Source organism: Colobus angolensis, unplaced genomic scaffold (genome assembly GCF_000951035.1).
Source record: "Colobus angolensis palliatus isolate OR3802 unplaced genomic scaffold, Cang.pa_1.0 Scaffold162, whole genome shotgun sequence".
Classification (NCBI taxonomy): domain Eukaryota; kingdom Metazoa; phylum Chordata; class Mammalia; order Primates; family Cercopithecidae; genus Colobus; species Colobus angolensis.
In genome coordinates, this window is record NW_012114733.1 from 6569932 (window position 1) to 6593362 (window position 23431).

At 39.8% G+C, this 23431-nt stretch overlaps 1 protein-coding gene across 2 annotated transcripts in view; it reads left to right on the top strand.

The window, feature by feature from the left end:
- The window catches only part of GLIS3 (GLIS family zinc finger 3), a 484272-nt gene that overhangs the window by 432401 nt on the left and 28440 nt on the right, over positions 1-23431 (top strand). For both annotated transcript variants that reach the window (XM_011937348.1, XM_011937349.1), the window contains one exon: positions 20065-20240. In XM_011937348.1, the coding sequence (XP_011792738.1) occupies positions 20065-20240 (176 nt within the window). The remainder of the gene's footprint in view (positions 1-20064; positions 20241-23431) is intronic.

Sequence of the window (23431 nt, forward strand, 5' to 3'; positions counted from 1 at the left end):
TTCTTTCTTTCTTTCTTTCTTTCTTTCTTTCTTTCTCTTTCTTTCTTTCTTTCTTTCTTTCTTTCTTTCTTTCTTTCTTTCTTTCTTTCTTTCTCTTTCTCTTTCTTTCTTTCTCTTTCTTTCTCTCTTTGTCTCTTTCTCTCTTTCTGTCTCTCTCCCTCTCTCTCTGACTTTGAGGATTCTTTGTTTTCTTGCCTATTGTTGCAGAACCATTTGACAGATGGTTGCAGATAACTGAGCAACCCTAATTACCCCCAATTACTTCAGTAGCGATCTCCTAAGAAGGACATTCTCCTACATAATTCCAATATAATAATCATACTCAGGAAATTTAACATCGATATAATACTATTCTCTAATAGTTACTCACTATTCAGATTTCCCCAATTTTGTGAATAATGTTTTCTATAGCTGGAGATTTTTGTTTGTTTTCCTTTTTGTGATTCAGGGATCTAATAAGGATCTCCCAGTGCATTTAATTTTTATTTCTTTTTCATCTTCTTGAATCTAATGAAGTTCTCCAGCTTTTTGTTGTTATTGTTATTGTCTTTCAGGACATTGACAATTTTTGAAGGACTCGGGACATTTATTTTACACAGTGTTCCATGGTTTGGATTTGTGTAACTGTTTTATCCTAAACAGATTCATTGTAAATATTTTTGGCGGGAATACCACATAGATGATGTGGTGTTTCTTAGCTTTTTTGAAATTTAGATTGCACCTTATGGAGAATTATGATTAAATAAACCAAAGTAGATAAAGTGCCTTGCAAGTTATATGGCATGAAGCAGGCTTTTCATAGCTGTGGATACTAACATAAAAACAGGCAGCTTTGGCATAGCTGAGTGATTCAGTTTGGAAGTCAGAGGATGTTGTTAAATGATCATAGGATTTGATAATGTAAATAATCATGGAAGGGGAAATGAAGAGGAAGGAAGTACTTTATATGATGGGAGAATGAAATGGACATTTGCACTTTGTGGTTTTGCCTCGCTGCTATATTCTCCCATACTTGGATGAGTGCCCCATCCCTTGCCTTCCCAGCTGGAGTGGGGCAAGTGTGAGTGTGGAAGGTTCTCTCTTCCGATCAGGTTTGGAAAGGAGGATGACATGAAACAGCCCTGACTTATTCACCAGGTTTGCATTAGTGTCCAGCATAAAAACACTAAGAGGAAATGTGCTTACCTTCCGCTTTTGGTTTGTGTATCTTTGCCTCTGTTTGCCTGGGAAATCCCCCAGTAAAAACTCCAGTAGTTTTCTTAACGGAAATAGGTTTATCACACTCTGCGATTTTTAGTGGGAAACTGGCATCTTTTCCTGCTTTGCGGGCATTGATTCATCATTTACTTAGCTTTAACATGGTAAAAAAAAAATGGGCTGAGTCACTGTCAGAAGTCGGGAAAGGTCCACCAAATCTACCCAGTTAGCATCAAGTTCTTTGATCCTTACCATCATAAAATAAAATTAATGCAAGTTCTCTCAATCTGACAAGGTTCCATTTTTATTTTGAAATATTATCTGAATGACACATTATTTCAGTGATTTAAGCTACACACCACATCACCTAATGTTGATTTAACTTATTACGGGAAGTGGTGTTTTACTATGTCATGTTGAATGAGCCAGTGGTACTTTATGACAGTGGCTTCCCATGAGAGGAACTCAGCGTCTTTGGAAATGTTAATTCATTGAATTTCATAGTATGTCTGTTAGACCAGAGAAAACAAAAATATTGATGGGAGCTTCTTTTTGAAATGCAGAAATCTTACAATTCCAAGAAGAAATCCTCTGAGTTTGCGTTGCTCATCTTTTACAAGAGAATGTCAGCTGCCTCTCTTCATTCTGAAGAAGGCCGCAAACATGGTGCTTTGTCGTGTAATAGAGCTGAAGGAGGCCTGTGGATTGACCACAGTGGAGAGGCCTATGGAGAGCTTCCTATGAGCCCATGGCTGAGCCAGAAAAGACTGAAAAGAAAGTGTAAATATAAGGAAAAAAACCAAAGTGTTTTTTTCTGTTCTCTCACTTAACAATAATCAACACAAAATGCTTCTGTGACCAAATGTATGGGGGGTTTTCCCCAACCCACTGAGCATGCAGTCAGTTCTGCAGTAGACACCAGCTGGGTGTCCTCTAATTGCAATCTATCCTGACAGTCTCTACTTGGAGAGAGTGTCAGATTCCACAGGTTGAGGACACAGTTCCACAAGACTGCCCCCTACTTCTGATGCCAGTTGCAAGACCTGGGTTATTTTGCCTGTACATCTGACTGACTGACTATAAATCAGGGTTTCCACAGCCCCTTCCTCAGGTTCTATTAGTTTGCTGGAGCAGTTCACAGAACTCAGGGAAACAGTTAAATTTACTGGTTTATTATAAAGGACATTATAAAGGATGTCAATGAAAAGATGTATAGGTCAAGGCATATGGGAAGGGGCACAGAACCTCCATTCCCTCTCCAGGCCTGCCTCCCTCTAGGAACCTCCATGTATTCAGCTATCCAGAAGTTCTCTGAACCCAGTCCTTTTGGATTTTTATGGAGACTTCATTACATAGGCATGATTGATTAAATCATTGGCCATTGGTAATCAGTTTACTCTTTGGCCCCTGTTCCCTCAGAGGTTGGGGGTTGAGGCTAAAAGTCAACACTCTAATCCTGTCTTGGTCTCTCCAGTGGCCAGTGTCATTCTTTCAGGCAGCCAGAGGCTGCCAGCCATCAGTCAACTAATTAGCATACAGAAAGACACTATCATTTCAAAGATTCCAAGGATTTTAGAAGTTGTATGCCAGGAATGAGGAGGAAAACCAAATATATATTTCATAATATCACAGAAAGAAGGGATGTGTAGTGTCTTCAGAGAGTATTCAATCTAGTATATGAATTAGCAGCAGAAAATGTGAGGAATAATTATTTTTGAGAAGTAGTCAAAGCACCTTTACCAAATAAGGAATGACAGTTTTTTTTAGTCTCTATGGAGTATTGGAAAGGCTTATTCTTTTCATTCATAATGTATTATTTCAGATATGGCATTGCTAGAATTCTAGGTACTTTTATACATGAGTAATAGGCCTTTCAGTAATTTGCATGAGTAACTTTGACATTTCTTTTTTTTTTACTTTATTTTCTTTATTTTTTATCTTTATTTTAGTTTATTTTTATGCAAATTTGTGGCCATATGATGTGAAATTTTGTTACATGTATATATGTATATAATGCATAGTGATCAAGTTAAGGTAATTTAGGATGTCCAACACCCAAGTATAATATGTTTTTTATTTAACTATAGTCACCTTATTCTGTTACCAGGCATTTAATTTATTCCTTCTATTTAACTGATGATCATATGGTTTTTTGCCCCCATTCTCTTGATGTTATATATCCCATTTATTGATTTGTATATGTTGAACCATCGTTGCTTCCCTAGTATAAATCGCACTTGTGCTATTGAATTTGGTTTGCTGGCATTTTACTGAGGATTTTTGTGTCTATGTTCATCAGGGATATTGGCCTGCAGTTTTATTTTTGTTGTTGTTGTTGTTGTTGTTGTGACTTTGTCTGGTGTGGGTATCAGGGTGATGCTGGCCTCATGGAATGCCTGTGGGAGAATTTCCTCTTCAATTTTTTGGAATAGTTTCCAGAGGATTGGTATTAGTTCTCTATACGTTTGGTAGAATTTTGCTGTGAATCTATCTGGTCCTGGGCTTTTCTTTTGGGGAGACTTTCTAATACTGATTCCATCTCATTATGCATTATTGGTCTGTTCAGGTGTTTTATTTCTTCCTTATTCAGTCTTGGTAGATTGTATGTTTATCAATTTTATTTATATGTTCAAATAACCAGCTTTTTGTTTTGTTGCTTCTTTGTATATTTTTTAGTTTCGATTTCATATTATTCTGCTCGTATCTTTATTACTTGTTTTTTTCTGCTAATCTGGGGTTTGGTTTGTTCCTCCTTTTCTAGTTCTTTGAGGTATGTTTTTAGATTGTTTATTTGTAATCTTTCTACTTTTTTGATATAAGCATTTATGGCTACAAACTTCCCTTTTAGCACTGCTTTTGCTGTATTCCATACGTTTGGGTTGGGGACTGATGACAGTTTGGCTCTGTGTCCCCACCCAGATCTCATCTTGAATTGTATTCCCATAATTCCCATGTGTTGTGGGAGGGACCTATTGGGAGATAATTGAATCATGGGGATGGTTTCTGCCATACTGTTCTCTTGGTAGTGAATAAGTCTCATTATATATGAGGGTTTTATCAGGGGTTTCCACTTCTGCATCTTCCTCATTCTCTTTACCTGCTGCCATCCATGTAAAATGGGAGTTGCTCCTCCTTACATTCCACCATGATTATAAGGCTTCCCCAGCCACGTGGAACTGTAAGTCCAATTAAACCTCTTTCTTTTATAAATTGCCCAGTTTTGGGTATGTCTTTAACAGCAGCATGAAAACAGACTAATGGTAAATTGGTACCAGTAGAGTGGGGTGCTGCTGCAGATACCTGAAAATGTGGAAGCAACTTTGGGACTGGGTAACAGACAGGGGTTGGAACAGTTTGGAGGGTTCAGAAGAAGATAGGAAAATGTGGAAACATTTGGAATTTCCTAAAGACTTGTTGAATGGCTTTGCCCAAAATGCTGATAGCGATATGGACAGTAAAGTCAAGGCTGAGGTGGTCTCAGATGGAAATGAGGAACTCGTTGGGGACTGGAACAAAGGTGACTCTTGTTATGTTTTAGCAAAGGGAGTGGTGGCATTTTGCCTCTGCCCTAGAGATTTGTGAAACTTTGAACTTGAGAGAGATGATTCAGGGTATCCAGCAGAAGAAATTTCAAAGCAGCAAAGCATTCAGGAAGTGACTTGGGTGCTGTTAAAAGCATTCAGTTTTGAAAGGGAAACAGAGCATAAAAGTTTGAAAAATTTATAGCCTGGCAATACATTAGAAGAGAAAATCCCATTTTCAGGGGAGAAATTCAAGCTGGCTGCAGAAATTTGCATAAGTAACGAGGAACTAAATGTTAATTCCCAAGACAATGGGGAAAATGTCTCCAGGGCATGCCAGAGGTCTTCACAGCAGCCCCTCCAGTCAGAGGCCCTAAGGCCTAGAAGGAAAAAGTGGTCTCCAGGGCCTGGCCCAGGGTCCCTGTGCTGTGTGCAGCCTATGGACTTGGTGTCCTGCATCCCAGCCACTCAAGCAATGCCTGAAAGGGGCCTGAAGCTCCGACCATGGCTTCAGATGGTGCAAGCCCTAAGCCTTGGCAGCTTCCACGTCGTGTTGAGCCTGCGGGTACACAGAAGTCAAGTATTGAGGTTTCGAAACGTCTGCCTAGATTTCAGAAGGTGTGTGGAAATGCCTGGATGCCCAGGCAGAAGTTTGCTGCAGGGGCATGACTCTCATGGAGAACCTCTGCTAGAGCAATGCAAAAGGGAAATGTGGGGTCGGAGAGCCCACACAGAATCTCTACTGGGATACTGTCTAGTGGAGCTGTGAGAAGAGGGTCCAGACCCCAGAGTGGTAGATCCACTGATAGCTTGTACTGTGTACCTGGAAAAGCCACAGATGCTCAATGCCAGCCCGTGAAAGCAGCCAGAAGGGAGGCTGCACCCTGCAAAGTCACAGGAGCAGAGCTGCCCAAGATCATGGGAACCCACCTCTTGCATCAGCATGACCTAGATTTGAGACATGGAGTCAAAGGAGATCATTTTGGAGCTTTAAGATTTGACTGCCCAACTGGAGAAACTGCGTGTGCCCTGTAGCCTCTTTGTTTTGGCCAATTCCTCCTATTTTGAATGGTTATATTTACCCAGTGTCTGTATCCCCATTGTATCCAGGAAATAAGTAGCTTTATTTTGATTTTATAGGCTCAGAGGTGGGAGGGACCTGCCTTATCTCAGATGATACTTTGGACTGTGGACTTTTGAGTTAATGCTGAAATGAGTTAAGACTTTAGGGAACGGTGGGAAAGCATGATTGGTTTTGAAATGTGAGGAGATGAGATTTGGCAGGAGCCAGGGGTAGAGTGATATGGTTTGGCTCTGTGTCCTCACCCAAATCTCATCTTGAATTGTATTCCCATAATTCCCATGTGTTATGGGAGGGACCTGTTGGGAGATAACTGAATCATGGGGGTGGTTTCCCATCATACTGTTCTCGTGGTAGTGAATAAGTCTCACGAGACCTGATGGTTTTATTGGATTTCTGTTTTTGCATCTTCCTCATTCTCTCTTTGCCTTCTGCCATCCATGTAAGATGGGACTTGTTCCTCCTTACCTTCCGCCATGACTGTGAGGCTTCCCCAGCCACATGGAACTGTAAGTCCAATTAAACCTCTTTCTTTTGTAAACTGCCCAGTCTCAGGTGTGTCTTTAATAGTAGCATGAAAACAGACTAATATAGGGATGTTGTATTTTCATTTTCATTTGTTTCAAGACATTTTTAAATTTTCATCTTAACTTTCTCTTTGGCCCAATGGTCATCCAGGAGCATGCTGTTTAATTTCCATGTATTTGCATGGTTTCCAAAGTTCTTTCTGGTATTGAATTCTTGTTTTATTCCATCGTAGCCAGAGAAGATACTTGATATGATTACAATTTTAAAAATTTGTTGAGACTCATTTTGTAGTCTCACAGGTATCATTTTCTAATTAATCATGAGGAATGTAATGTTGGTTGCCTGGGTGCTAAAGAGTCAAAGACAGCAACTGTTTTCAATTCAATGGCTTTGCAATTCTGTAAAATTCTTTAGCTCTACTCAAACCAGTCTGACTTCTGACTTCGTTTCCTTTTTTCTGTGTCTCAATTCGGGCTTTGTTTCTATACAAAATCTTCCTTTTTCTTCCTATCCTTAACCAAGTGTTACCCATCCTTTGGTGCTCAGTTTAGTTCTTAATGCAGGAAACCTCTCCTCTGCCTCTCACAGTTCACAAAATCAAGTTCCCCTGATGAATCCCTTGGATCTTATCATCTGTTTCATGTATGTACTATTTACCAGATGTCACCATGCTAACCGAATTGTTAACTTTTGGTGAGCAGGAACCTTAAGTTTCCTAGTGACCTCCATACTGCCATGTACTGAGTAATACAGTGACAGGTTCCAAGGAAGGTTTGAGAAAGGAAAAAGACCAATGAGGGGAATGCCTACGAAGCAAGAGGTCATTGTCAGAAGCCCTGCCCTCTCAGAGTATCCAGTCAGATGGAAGACACCAAGCCAACAGGCAATCATAGTTTAGAGTATTATGAAGGGGTGATATAGGGGCCTGTGGATGCATACAGAAAGAGCACATAACCCAAAATTGGGGAGAAAGGACTAGAGAAAGAAATTTTTTCCTGAAAGCTGATAACCTACAGGCAAGAAGACTATGTACAACAAGTGTTGTATACAAAAGCTAAGGAGGAAGAGAGCCAGCAAGGGTGGAATATAGTGTAGAGATTAGGGAGTAACCTTATCAGCCACATTTAGAGGTTTGAGCTTTAACTTGAGGACAAGAAGTTGTGTGTTGGGCCAATAAGGGGGATGTAGTGACTCTTGCATACATTCCAAATTCCTCCCTCATCTATTATCCACCCACAAAGAGTTCAGAATGCATTCTCTGCCTGATAGAAGAAAAAAGACAAGGAATTGAAAAATGGTTCATCTTGTTCTCAAATAGCCAAAGGCATTGTTTTGTACCTCCTGGACTAGTGAAGCAGCACAATAGGGATTGTGTTATTTTCCTTTTTAATACCATTTGTAAAGACAGTTTTGTCTCTTGCAATTTGAAGCTTGTATTTTATGTAGTCATGAACTACCAGGGTTTTGAAGAGTTACTGAGTGTCACAAAAAAAATTACTTCCATTTTAAAGGCAAAGTGATGAACATTTGAAAATTAGAGATCTAATCCAGCAGTAATTTTGTCTCACTTGTCTCCATTATATCTGAGAAAACTTGGATATGACTAAGAGTTCACTGCATGACTGTGTGTCATCTTATAGTTGCAATTTGTCCAGTGAACACTGCTCTGTGGTCATTGATGCGTATCACAGAGACTTTCCAACACATATAGAAACACATCTAACTTACAGGGTAACAGATAAACATAGGCAATTAAGTTTGACAATCTTGATCATTGGAATAGTTGAGAAAAGCCATTGTTAAAAGACAAATATAAGCCTCAAATAACCATTTTTGTCAACCTGCATGTTGACATCCACATCATCCTCTGGTAGAGTCTGTCACTCTGGGGCTCACCTTGTGCCATGTCATCATGAACATCATTCTTTCTCTTTGGGCCACAGCACTTTTATGTAGAAGTAAAGCTGTTATCCTCATTTAGTATTCCATGAGGGGACCAGTTTCTCTCTACAGAAAGGTAACTTCCACAGATATTCAAGATTAAGAGAGGTGGGGTCCAAAATCCATTCCCTACCCAACACGTGTATGCACACGCCCACGCACACACAAGAATTGTTGAATGTAATAAAAGTTGTTCCTGATCTCAATGTTGTGAGCAGTACAGAGGCAGAAAATTCTGATATCCTATTTTTGAAAATGGAGATGAGAGCTTTGGGTTTTAGATTAGAAAAGGTTGGTGGTCTTTCCCTACTTTGTTTTCTTTAAATCTATGGAAAGTTCCTAGTACTTCTCAATGTTTATTCCAGTGTAGAATGGCCAGCCAGTCTTTAAGCTTCCTAACTATTGAGGATCCATGGCCAAAGCCATGCTTCATCCTCTGTGGCAAATATCAGTTAGGTCTTTGGTCTTTGGAATGAACTTTCTTCTCTTACTAATAACTTCTTAAATACACTCCTCTGATATACTCCTGGAAGTCACACATACACTTACAAGGAAATAGATGACATTGGTTACTTTCTTTTCACCAGTCTAGTGATTGTGAATGGCTCCAGAGGAAAAGAAAAAGATAAAATAACAACAGCAACAACAACAACAACAAAACATTGCTGAACTGGCTTCCCCAGTCTTCTCTGACCTATCTCTGATTTAAATGTCCATGTGTTCCTCAAAACTTCTATGAACATAATTTTCAGTCTAATGTGTTTCTCGATAATGGAGGAAAATCAAGAGCTAAGTCTATATAGTTATCTTCAACTTACTATTAACAACCTAAAAAACCCAGGAGTCAACTCGGATTCCTCCCTTTTCCCAAACACTCTCATATCTAATTCATCTGTAGGTCCTGTTGGTTCTATCTTCAAAATACATTTCAAGACTAATCGACTTCACTCCTCCACCCTAGTTCAAGCCACTGTCCCCTCCCATCTTAAGCAAAATAGCCTCTAACTGGTCTCTCTGCATCAAATCTTGCCTACCTATGATCATCTACCCTCATCCCACCAGCACACACATGGCATTGCTCTACACCACAAGAGTTACCCTTTAAAATGTAAATGGAATAATCTCTTTTCTGTTCACACCTCTCCCTGGCTAATACTTGGAATAAAATTCAAACTCCATTTTGTAGTGTACATGACCCTCTGTGGTCTTGCCTCTGCTAAATTCACCCATTGTCAATTCCCTTGTTGAATCTGTTCCAGCCACACTGGCCTTGCTGGAGTTTCTAAAAAACAGTCACTAATCTTGCCTTGGGGACTTTGCACTTGCTGTTCCTGAGACCTGAAAGCCACTCTCATCAGAACCTCACATGACTTGTGCCTTCCTTTCTGGTGTCGGCTCAAATAGTACCTCTTCAGAAAGGCCCTTCCTGACTATCTAAAACTTTCCTTTCCCACCTCCCTTTCCTCTTTAACTCTGCTTTAATTTTCCTTCATTGACTTCTCGCTCCCTGAAGTTGCACTATTTGCTTACTGATTGCTTCTATTACCCTACAGGGGTCCCAGTCTCCCTGAGCACAGAGACTATGTCAGGTTGACGGCTACCTTGTACAGAATGCTTACCGCTCAGTGCTGATAGGAGAAACCTAAGGAATTTTGTAAAATGAATGAATGTGGATGGAAACAATAATACTACTCTCATTCCTTTGTTATTTCCGAGAGTGGTTACAGTATCCCAGAGCAGGCAATTGTTGTTCTTCCACCTCCACACTCTCCTCCAGGCCACTTCCTGGGAAGACAGGAGGCACTGACAGGAGCCTCTGTGGGACACTCTCCCAAGCAAACAGCTCCACTTGTGGTTTCAGCGTTTGTTATATCAGATCCTTATCCATGTATGTTTTATTTTGAAATGCACTGGTTCTTCATTTTAGATTAATTATAATCACATATCAAAAACCAACTATTAGGATGCCTGTAAAAGAAACCATTTTTTAAGTGCCAAGGAAGTCATTTGACCTCCAAAAGCCAAATCAACCATCTTTATTTTGTTTCCATATTCCAAACAAATCCACCTCATGTTAAGCACAAAATGATGTTTTCTTACTCCCCTTGGATTTTCAGTCAGGAAAGTGAGTCATGACAGTAACAAGAAAGGCTTAGGTGAAATAAAATTTCTCTTCTTGCAACCTCTACTTCATTGCATTAGCATGAAGCAACAAGGGAGGTCACACTAGCTCATGGTATTATTCCAACTTGTTAGTATGTTCTTGTCATCTGCTGTTTCTTTTTTTTTTTGAGACGGAGTCTCGCTCTGTCGCCCAGGCTGGAGTGCAGTGGCGCAATCTCGGCTCACTGCAAGCTCCGCCTCCCGGGGTCATCTGCTGTTTCTGAAACAGCAAGTCATATATAGTCAGAATTCTCAAAGCAAAAGCCCATAAGCCATTCTAGCCTGAGTCAAGACATCCACATATTCCAAAGTGCTTCCTCTCTGACATAGAATAGCCTGGTCAAAGGATTGCCTCTACTTAATCTTTTAAAGGTGTAATCCAGAAATCTTCATGGTTTTTTCCTTTCCTAAGTAGCGACAGTTAGGAGACTTAGCTGCTAAGAGATTATCTTTATGCAAGTGAAGAACTGTGTTGATTGGTGGTCAGGAGAGTATTGAGGTGAGCAGAAACCAAGAGGCAAAGTTCATTGGATGAGCCTTTTGTGTTTGTGTCCTTTTTGGAGAAATAGTCTTTGGTTGCTTTTCTGTTTAGTTAGAAGGAGAAAAAATCTGTTTTACTCATCCTTCCCCTCAGAGATAATGATTAGGCTCATTCTCTTGAATAGATATTCTCCTCTCAGAGCCAGAGGCTGTGCAAATATAATATCCAGCTGGACATTTGCACCAGTTGGGCAAATGTATCATCTACCTGGGCACAAGAATTGGTACCAAGTTGAGAACCAGGTCTGTGGAACCATGTTCAGCAAAGTAATTCTTCATCTGCAATGACCTACATTTGTTAAATACTTACCTTCTTATAGAACTAGATAAGATTGTTGGAGATACACATTAGTAGCAAGTATCTGAGGGTTTATGCTTTTTCCATCTATAAGAGCCAGAAGCCCTTCACTAAGTGTCAATTTTTAAAATATATGCTGTTTCCTTCCATTCATTTCTCTAGTCAAATGTTGAGTCTTATCTTTAAGAGAAGGTGCAGAAAATTCCTGCACCTGACATTCAATATATGGGGGAAAAAAGCACATATAAACAGCACATGTTATTAATGACTGAAGCATCACCCAGCCAGTTTCTTTTCAAATGTATGGATTATATAGACTTTTGAAGTCTTCTATGGTTGTGGCTTCCAAAGGCACCTGACCACACTTGGCAGGAGTACTGCATTTAAAGTTGGTTCTCGAAGTTCTTCTGGTGTGTTCAAAAGACACGTGTTTGCATTTTGAAACCATGAGAAGGACACTGGATAGTCTATTTTTTGTAAGCCTATGCCTCCATTTCTCATGCTTAGAAAAAAATAACACTGATTTTTTGTCTTATTTCTCATCTGACATTCTCATTACACTCTCTTCTGAATGTTTTTCTTTCATCTAATGCATTCTATTGTAAAGTAGATTGAACGCTATGTCTGACACCATGCTGAACAAGAGAAAGATTCTTGCCTTTGCTACAGGACTATGAGTTAATCCCCTTGCTCTGACCTATTCAGAGAAACCCAAGAGATGATATCATTACAGATTTTTTCTTCATAGTAGAATTTTTAAATGTCTAGGACCACACTGGATACATTTTCTTCAGTTTGGTGCTTTCTTAAAGAGAGGATTTGGCAGAATCAGCCTTTCTTCCCTCTCTCCCCATGTCAGATTCTGAAATAGACAAACAACTGAGTCACAGCCAATTCTGCAGTCAGGATATTCCAGAAAACTCCTCTCTTGGTCCTGCATAATTCATTTTTCTGACATACCCAAGACGTTCTCCCCTCCTCCCTTTTTTTTCCACAGAGGAGAAACATTGCAATGCTCTGGGTCCTATTTCAGCATCTCGAAGAAAAAAAAAAAATAACACTTCTCTGCCTTGGGCATTGATTACTTTGTTTTTTGACTTACAGCTTGCTCCCTATACCCAAGAGGAGAAACTTTCCTCCAGAACACTCTGTCCTTTCTGTTTCTCACACTCACTCACTCATAATATATAAGAGCATCTCCTTCAAAAAGCATTTGTGATCTTTTCACCTACAGCCAACTTCACAGACTTCATTTTGTCATGCTCAATGTAGGTTCAGGCAATCATTTTTGAGTCCTGGGCTTTTCCAACCGAGTGAATTATTTGCAGTTAATACTGACCCAGCCTCTCATAAGGAGCACCAAGCTCTTCCAGGGGACGGATTCAGTTCTTGGACTATTTGGGGACAGAGTCCTCAGACGGACACACAGCTCTTGGCCTGCCCCAGTCCTGCCCCAGTGGACAGTGTTGCAATTACCCACACTTCCCAGCGGCTGTTCCTTCTTTACTGAAAGCTGGTCTTGATTGTCTCAGAAGCCGAATTCAATTTGCAGTTCCCCCAGTAACGTGCTGTGATTCATTTGGGGACAAATCTGGATTGAACTGAGTCCAAATATCTCTTTTGTGAGACAGAAGGGAAGTATAAGTAGATACTATAGTCACCCAGATGAGTCAGCCAGGAATTCATGAAGTGATTCATAAATCGTTATAAAGACCACTAAAGTCTACTAAAATGGAGTGCTGTCTGGCTATACAAAGTGGGGTATTATCATTGCGGGGTTTTTTTAGATGTTAAATCAGATGTGAAATCCTTAAAACTGGGTTTTTCTTTTTAACTTTTGAAAAGGATTCCTTTCTTCCCCCTCTGCAGTTGGCCAACTGCTACAGCCATTTTTCATTGATTAGTTTTCACAGATGAATTTTAAAACCGCCACAGATGATACCCTGCAATTCTTTGGGGAAATAAAAAATACCTCCCCAAATCCATCGTAGACTAGTTTATATCCATTATTTCTACTCCCTGGCAGCAAATCAATATTTTTCGTGTGAATACAATGAAACAAGCTGTTCTAATGAATCCTTCCTTCTTCGGGAGGTCTGTAACCGCCGTGGAAGAGACGGGGGGAAAGAAGCTATCCAGAACACATACCGACTTTTAATCTAGTTGATCATGTAAACACATAAATTCCTTCTTTTCAAAGTGTTAACCCCCAAAGCAGTGCTAAAACACACAGTCCTACATTGCTGACTAGAACTGCTTGTGTGTACAGTACAAATGAAGAAAAGAAAGAAATATTTATGACATGCTTGACTTGTAACACAATCTATTAGTAAATTTTGTTAAAGAAATGAATGTGGACATTGACAAAGAAATACTTTGGACTTATACACAGGGGAAAGAGCCCTACCTGAAAGGAGTTAACTAGTTAGAAAGACTAAAGGTATATTCTGTGTTGTGCATGAAGAACTCCAGTTTGGGACTGAGCAAGTTCACTAAAGCACACTGAGCTACACTTGCCATTGCTCGATTTTTTAAAGGTAGTATGATGCTGACACGCCCTCCCACCAGCCCATGATAAAGATGAACATTTCAGATGCCCTCAGGAATCTTCCTCGTTCCTCCCTCACCCCACCACTCTTGCTTGCTTTATATCTCCACTAGAGAAGTCTTTCTCACCTTTTTGACTTTAAGCAAAGTATTTTACTTTGTTGGGCATTTTTTTTTATCCAAATAAGATGGTGCTCCAGTGCCCTTTCCAGCTAAACCATTCTATAATTGTATGAATTTGTGGACTCAGGATATTCCATTGGGAAACTCGGCACCAACATGGTAGACCTATACACGAGACCAAGATTAACTACTTCTAGAACCAGAAAATCAGCCACATGAGTAAATGCTCTGCTTTCTTTTTTTAATTCAATTTAATTTTATTTTAAGTTCTGGGATTCATTTGCAGGATGTGCATGTTTGTTACAGAGGTAAACTTGTGCCATGGTGGTTTGCTGCACCTATCAACCCATCACCTAAGTATTAAACTCCGCATGCATTAGCTATTTTTCCTGATACTCTCCCTCCCCCACACCCCCTAACAGGCCCCAGTGTGTGATGTTCCCCTCCCTGTGTCCATGTGTTCTCATTGTTCAGCTCCCACTTATAAGTGAGAGCATTTGGTGTTTGGTTTTATGTTCCTGCATTAGTTTGCTGAGGATAATAGCTTCCAGTTCCATCCATGTCCCTGCAAATGACATGATCTCATTCATTTTTATGGGTGCATAGTATTCCATGGTGTATGTGTACAACATATTCTTTATCCAGTCTATCATTGATGGGCATTTGGGTTGATTCCATGTTTTTGCTATTGTGAATAGTGCTGCAGTGAACATACATGTACATGTATCTCTATATGATTTATATTACTTTGTGTATATAATGGGATTATATACCCAAAGTAATGGGATTTGGGTATATAATGGGATTTCTGGGTCAAATGCTATTTCTGGTTCTAGGTCTTTGAGGAATCACCACACTGGCTTCCACAATGGTTGAACTAATTTACATTCCCACCAACAGTATGCCTCACTTTCTTTTGAGGCTTAGTGTTTATATCTGAATAGTCAAAGAAGGAAAGAGTCTTAATATTTTCTAAGAACTCTATAGATGTTCTAATACATTGCTGGGACCACAGTCTTACACAGCTCTCGAACACTGGGGTACATGTTAATGGCAGGGATGCCTTAAAATTACATTCAATCAGTCGTTCCATAAACATGTATTGGCCACCCAGAAGGCATCAGACATTTATTGTATTAAGTACTTTGATATTCCTGACTTCCCAATTTAAAATTATTCCTAATCCACCCCACCCTTTGCTGTCTCCCTGATTTTCTCCATAGCACTCATTTTCTCTAGCCCAGTAGATACGTTGCTTACTTAAATTTCTTCACTGCCTGCCTCCCCTTACTAAAATGTAAGTTCTGCAAAGGCAGAGATATGTGTCTTTTGTTGCTCTACCCCTAGTGCTTAGAACAATGCCACACATTTAGTGTTCAACACAGACCCCTTGAATGAATAAATGTCACCATGGACTTTACAACCTTCAGTGAAAGTTGAGATTACCTTTATTTTATGCTTAAAATTGATCCTGGGAGAAAGTGGGGAATTTACTTGTTTACCCAGCTAGTAACAGACAGACCCAGGATCCAAGCCCAGGTGCGTGTGACTTCTGGCCTGTCTATCTTCTCCTTTGTCCATCTGCTTCTCCTGCCATTCCCACTTTTTCTGCACATGAACCTAAGCAGTTCTCAGTGTCTCAGTGTCTCAGTGTCTATGCATCTCAGTTGGGAGCAACTGATCTGATAAACAGTCTAAGATTGAATGCTGTTGGGCCACGCCATTGCATGGCTGGGGAGCTCAATGATAACCGAGGATTGTGGCTGAGAAAGCAGAGGAGAAGGGTGTAGAAGGGAAAGAGAGTGGCCAAGTAGATACTCCCAAATAATCAGACATTCTTTGAGATAGGTAGAGATATTTGCAGAAACGTTTTAAATGTTTCTCAACCCCCAGAGGATTTTTTTTTTTTTTTTTTTTTCGGATGGAGTCTTGCTCTGTCACCCAGACTGGAATGCAGTGGTGCAATCTCGGCTCACTGCAAGCTCCGCCTCCTGGGTTCATGCCGTTCTCCTGCCTCAGCCTCCCAAGTAGCTGGGACTACAGATGCCTGCCACTGCACCTGGCTAATTTTTTGTCTTTTTAGTAGAGACGGGGTTTCACTGTGTTAACCAGGATGGTCTCTATCTCCTGACCTCGGGATCCGCCCACCTCGGCCTCCCAAAGTGCTGGGATTACTGGTGTGAGCCACCACACCCAGCTCCCCACAGAGGAATTTTTATAAAGTTTTAAAATCCTTCCCCTTCCCTTTCTTTTTTTTTCTTTTGCATACCATTGCTCTTGGTAGGGTTATACAAACTCCTCTGCCAAATGAGTGGAAATGTTTGACTCAGTTCTCTGGTTAGCTTTTGTGCGATCTGTTTCTGGTAAGCAGTAATTTTTTTTTTTTTTTAAGGCTGTTATGTGTCCATTTACAGAGCAATCATCTATTGTTTCAAAGAAGTTTACTGGTTAGCTTTTGTGCGATCTGTTTCTGGTAAGCAGTAATTTTTTTTTTTTTTTTTAAGGCTGTTATGTGTCCATTTACAGAGCAATCATCTATTGTTTCAAAGAAGTTTAAAAAGCTAAAGAAGAGACTAGTAAGCCATGTCCAATGAAAGCTCTGAAATGTCAACTGCAGATCAGCAACCAGAGAACCGGGTTGGACCTAGAAAAGATGTCAGAAGGTGTCTCTTCTGGCTCTTGGACACACTGTAACTCAAGATGAATATGAATGAGAGTGATGTCATCTTGGTCTGACATAATTGGGGAATAAGATACTCCGTAAGAGGGAAAATGGCAAAAAAACTACAATTTATCCTCGGCATCACCATGTTTTATTTTAGCATCAAAAAAATTTAATTCACCTTCATTTGATTTAAAATAAAGTCTCACTTAACTTTTGGGGGCAGAATATTCAGGGCATATTCATTTTGGGGTGTGTGTGTGTGTGTGTGTGTGTGTGTGTGTGCTTTGAAGAAACAGGATTGGAAAGTAGGTGCAGACACTTAGAAGATGGGATTCTGAGGCCCGTACCTTGCCTTCAACAATAGCGAAAACAGTTTATTTTTGCTTAGTGAGCATCTAAGCATGTGTGTTTTCTGTTTGTTTGTTGTTTACTTTTGCACCAAATAACCTCAGACTACTTGTTAGCTTGTTGAATTACTCTCCTGGCATCTGTCTTGCTAAGGGAAGAGTTGTCCATTTTTGTGTTTTGACATTCACAAGGACTTTACCTCGAACAGGAAGACAATCTCTTCATCTTCCCCACACCTCTCCTGCCCTCTCACCCCTGATTTTAGTTTACTATTTCTACTCTACTATGAGCTGGTTAACAAGTAACTAACTTTATAAACATTAAATTTAAATTAATAAATTTTGAAATATTTTAAGTATGGTACTATGTGGTGTTTTTACACAGCAACAAAATTGATTCTGTCTGCTGTACTTGAAAATCAATCCTATATATACACTCACTTCTTATGCTGGACTTTTTAGTGGTGGCTTCCTTGTTCCTAGCAATTGTCTGTATAATTGTGATCACCTTTTGTCCTTTTTTTTTTGCTCCACATGTTTAAAAGTTAACATTTCTGTATTATTTCTTTCCTTTTCAAATCAAAGCCTATTTTAAATGTGTATTTTACTTAGAATAGTTTATATTTAAATTTTCATTAATACTTTATATGGGGTGACATAATGTGTTTTGAAATTATATTAACTTTATATTATATAAATTCATTTATTTGAATAACATAGGGGAAAATTCAGCCTGAATTAGGAAAAAGCAAAATCTTCAGTCAATTGAAGCCATAATATTTTATTTCTGCATGTCCTTGAGATAGCAGTGCTAAAACCATGATTTGTACCTATCATATTTTTTTCTTTATTCAATGATGTTGTTATACTGGGTACTATTTGGCAGCCAAGAGAGCATGGCCCTGGTTTGGAACTTCCAAGAATGAGTATATAAGAATGATTTAATTAGCATATAATTATATAGAATCATATATATGTAGGATCTAGATATAGATCTACTTGCTGACTTGCCCATTCACACATCTGTGTGTCCCATCAGTCCTCAACAGAAAGAGGATAGCAGACATTCCAGAAGAAGGGACTGTAAAACCATCTAGAGCAAGTTACATCTTTTCTTACAACTCCCTAGAATTAGGGAGCCAATCAAAGGACCTTGCTCCTTTGCCCAAATTGGGACACCAGCAATGACTGTTAAATAGCACCATAGGTTGCCTTGAAATTCAGATCCTTCCTCCCTCCAACCCTGGGGATCTTTAAGTACCAGGGGATTCGGGATTAGGTGGTAACCTGGATTCCTCCTACCCCTAAAGTCTGTGATCTCACAATTCCTCATCCCTCTCCCACACCCTCAGAGCAACTTGCGAGACACGTTAAAGACATGTTCCCCCAGAAAATAGCCTCCATATGAGGAATCCTGGCAAATGAGTTTTACTAGATGTTCTCAGGGCAGTGCCAGGATTTGCTTGCTGTGTTTTCTCTCCAGCTATTCAGCACATCTTTTCAGGGTAATCCCAATTAAGATGATATGCTCAGACAATGTGTATTTACCCAGCACAGGACAGTCAGTTACTATTCATTCTCTTTCAGCGGAATGAAGATGTAAATGATCAATTAAACAGGCATCCCAACCCAGCTAGTTTGTTTAAGCTCCTCGCCTTGACCTCTTTTCCCTAGAGGTTAGCAAGTCCGACTCGTCCTTTCTTGGTTCTTAGATTCACCTTCTTCTATAGTCTCATCACACCTCACATGGGAAAAGCAAAAAGAACATGAGATTTTTGTCCCATGCTTTCTTACTGCTACAGTACAAACATAGAAGTTCTACCCTTATTAAATATTCTGGTTCAGAATGTTTCCAATCACTTTATAAACTTGACTGGTTCATCTTCTCTTTTTATCATCTATGGCCCTCCACAAAAGCCCAGCAAAGTTAAAGTGATTTGTTCCTGTGAAATAAGCAATGTAAGCAGATGGTGACCTATACGTGTTAGTGCAAAACAAAGCCTGTCTTTGTACACACTGTAAGGAACAGCTGATCAAAAGTTTTCAGCTTACTGGGACTTTTTGAGGAAACTAAACAATTCATTGCTAGTGTAGTTTTCCCCAAAGTTATTTTGCTGCTTCATTTTACTGCACTGACAGACTCCTTGCTCCTTTCTCCCCTACACTTGTGCCAGTCCTCTACTGAACTGGCACCCAGAAGATCATTTTGATATTTGATAGACATTGCTAAACTGTAATATTGTTCTCACAATTCCATCTTGCCTTCAATGGTAGAAAGCATAAACTGTCACTTTAAACATAGTGAGTCAGGTCTTTCCAATTTTCCTTTACAATTGGAAGATCAATGTACAATCATCCATTTCATATCCCAGGTTTCTTGCCAACATCACCTTATTTAAACACCAATATGTCCCCCACCCCAGAAACCACCAGTAGTCTTACTGTGATTGGCGCATGTGACTCCTACATCATGTTCCTATCACACCCTCAAGAATACTCTTTGCCAGGCACGGAGCCCACGCAGATCTCATGGGTTCTGGATTTCAAGCCACACTTGACCTTTGAGGTTTAAGTTAATTCATTCTTGGCAAAAGAAAATGCATTGTTTAAAGAGAATAGGATTAGAGAGGCTCATAATAAAGACTTGTAACAACACTTCTTGGACCTCAGATATATCTTACAAAACAAAATGTTTATGAGCTAAGTGTAAATGATTCAGAAACATATGGATCAAATTTCCCCCTAAAATGCAAATGGATTTTAAAAATTAGCAGAAAAAGGGCTTGGCAAAAGATGTACTTTGAATTTCACCAAACATAGTGTACTTGAAATGCAGCTTAGAAATCTTGAGAAACCCAAACTGTGAGTAGGTTTTCCCTTTATTGTTCTTGTTTATTCCCTCTGTATCTCAGTTGAGAATTCAGTGGTTAAATGGGAAATCAGCAGTGGGGAGGGAGAGGGTAGAGAAAAATCCTGAAGGATTTTTTTTTAAAAGGCTTGTTGTCACGCTCTTGGTTAGCCAGAATGGGAGGTGAGAATTTGGCTTTGGAGAGTTTGTCTTTGTTCCTGCTGTTTTATGTCCCTCATGTTTCCTTTTATAATTGTTTTCTCAGGTTTGCACCTTCTGCTCCATCTCCTCACCATATCAGCCCCCGGAGAGTTCCGGCTCCTTCTTCAATACTGCAAAGAACACAGCCTCCCCATACCCAGCAGCCATCAGGTTCACACCTGAAGTCCTATCAGCCAGAAACAAACTCTTCTTTTCAACCAAATGGTATCCATGTCCATGGTAAGCAAGAAGCTGGCAGTCCCTTGAGCTTTGAAAAGTGACATTGTGCTGTTGCTTTTCGTCTTAGTTACCTGTCGTGGATTTCAGATGTTCTGTTCTGCACGAGGCTTAGGCTTTCATTTGCTTCTAAACTTTCACACTTGATAGGCATGAAATCCTATGGTATTTTCCTGACTTTGGCCTGATGATGATATGATTTGTTACACTTCACACTGGTCAGCTCAAGTTGTTGGTTTTTTCATTGACCAGGGCTCTAACACCAGCAATAGCATCCTGTTTCTAAACAATAGACAGCCCATGGAGAAAGACATGACAGGAGTTCTTGTGCCCAAGCATGCCTCTGCTCTGCTAGGTTTTTGCTCTCATTCTCATAGGTTCACATCCTCTCTAACCTTCAAGGCGCAGGTGGAATGACAGCTCCTCTCTGAAGCCTTTTCTGATCTCCCAGCCAATGTCATCTCTCCAGGCTCTAAACTCTGATTTTGTTTCGCCTTTCTCTGGTAGTATTTATGCTTCCTCTACCTTGTGATTTACTTATCTGTGAATAAAACATGCTTTCACTATTAATGTGCAAACTTCTCTGTGAGCATTGACTGACCCATCAGAAAACTGTATCTTTTAGGAAACTTAACACAGCTCTTTACAAATGGCAAAGAGACGGATACTTGTTAGGTGAACGGAGGATGAAACGGAGAAAAGGAAAGCAAGAGAAATCATAATGATTTTCTAAATGTGCAGATCTTGTGTTTAATGGGCAATATGCATAGAGAACTAAGTCTTAATTTCTTTTCTTTATTTAAACTCATTTTGCCATTTGAGGCACCTATCTTAGTGAGCATCCATAGAAAGCTGAATTGCCAAATCATATAGATTTGAACTGTCACAGGCTTTTACTTCCTAGGGCAGTCAGATCTGTATAAGCAGAAGAGATACTGTCCTTTTAGGCTGAATGTTTCAACTACTAAAAAATACAACTCTCCTCTACCTGCCTCTTGCTGATGCCTGAATTTTCTCCATATGAGTTATTACTTGAAATTAATGGGTGATGTTCCCAAACAAATCTAAATCAATATGCAAACTAAGTGTGAACAATTTTCCAAGATGGCAAAATCAGCCAGCACTATGGAGCTAGGCTTGGACAAGAACATCAAAGTAAAGGCCTGAACAGCAAAGAGGAAGTGATACAAAAACAGCAGCCAGCTGTAGGAAGGAAGAGACTTTGAAAAACCAGAGCTACTGGTTCTGCCTCAAAGTTCTATCCATCTCATCTCCCCATTTCCCTAGTGTAGCCACACAAACCCCCATCAAAATTTGCACTTGTACCATTCTGCAGGCCTATGGTCATTTTTACCTTCTGCTGGCTATAAATTGTTTCTCAAGCTTTAGTTATGTATTTATTCAACCAAGAAATACTTCTTGAGTACCTACTGTGCACAAGGCAAGGCATCAAGGCATGCAAAAGACAGGCAAATTGAGCCCTCTTCCCTCTGAGGAGGGCCTGCCAGTCCAGCCAAGGAGTTTATCTCCTGCGAAAGAGACCCGGTTACCCTGCGCCATGAAGCCATCCTCACCACTCCAGGCAGGAGGTGCACAGCCTGAGTGTGGGCTGTGTGACATGTAGAGTAGGCCATTGATTCTAAGACACAAATTTTTCACCTTCATGTTTTAACATCACTGAAATCTGGACATAGCTCATGGTGGCATCATATAATTGGCAGTGATTTTTCTTTCTAGTGCTATCTAGAGTAATGGAGCATTTCACAGTTGATGGTATCAAAGTTCCAAGAAAATGCAGTGTAACACATTTTGATTACAACTGTGAAACACATTTTTAAAAATTTAAAAATTGACCTATGTGTAGAAGAAAAATTGGAAGGAAGTTCTCTAAAATATTGATGGTTTTATATCAGGATGGTAGGATAATGGGTGATTTCTTCTTTTTTCTCTAAAGGAATCTTCAAAAAGCGTTTTGAAATTAGACCAATTTGAATGCAAACACTAGTCTACCCTGAACTGTGTGACTCTGGGCAAATTATGGAGTCGTAATGTGAAATTCGTTAAGTTGGGGGCATTTCATCTATCTTCTCTCTTCAGTTGTTAGGAAGATTTGACAAGAAAAGCACCTGGCACAGAGTAGGAGATTAATTAATTTAATGCTCTTCCTTCTATACCTTTCCATTTTTAAAATTAGACTCTTTGAGAATAGGGATAATATTTGTAGCCCTAGGGCAGGCATAATACTTGGTGCAAAGTAGGCATTTAGTAAATATTTACTGACTAAGTGATTGACACTCCCTCATTCAACAAGTGAATAATGAACAAGAGGATACAGAAAATGGTATCTACCCTATTATTTTCCTGCACTTCTTGGCAAAATACTCTTCTTCCACATTTCTTTTTTTTTTTTAGTTAAATAATGAATATATTGTCAGCTTGAAATTGTTGGGAATTTGTTAACTTTCACATTAAAAACAATTTATTTTTAGAGACAGGGTCTCACTCTGTCCCCAAGGCTGGAGTGCAGTGGCACAGTCATAGCTCACTGCAGCCTCAAACTCCTGGGTTGAGACAGTCTTATTTTAGCCTCTCGAGCTGCTGAGACTGCAGGCACATGCTACCACACCTGGCTAATTTCATTTATTGTTTTTGTAGAAATGGGGTCTCAGTATGTTGCCCAGGCTGGTCTTGAACAGGAGGCTCAAGTGATCCTCCTGCCTCAGCCTTTCGAAGTGTTGGGATTATAGGTTTCAGTCACCTGTGCTAGGCCTGAGCTTTCACATTCTAATTGTTAAAAAGTTCCCAGGGCCAATGAGAAACTGCTAATATCAGCCCTAAAAATAAGTTTAAAATGTAGTTAGGCAAATTGAGAAATCATGACTTTCTCCAGGAAGATGGGCAAGTGACTGTTGCGATGAGGTTGCAAAGGGCATGCCCCTGTATTAGCCATTGGTCCACTGCTAGTAGTTAATTGGTAGGTATCCAGATGTAGCCTTACTTCATTCTCCAAGCACTTTCTGAGTTTGTTTTTCTGGAACTTTCTAGGCAACATTTCTAGCAGTTCTCATCAACTACTCTTTAGAGTAAGGACAAAATGTATCTTACTATTTTTCAAGTGGGCAGTACAATGCTGAGAGTAAAAATGAGACCTTCTTAATGAGTTGCATTTATTGGTCGTGCCTTTCAGCTTTTGT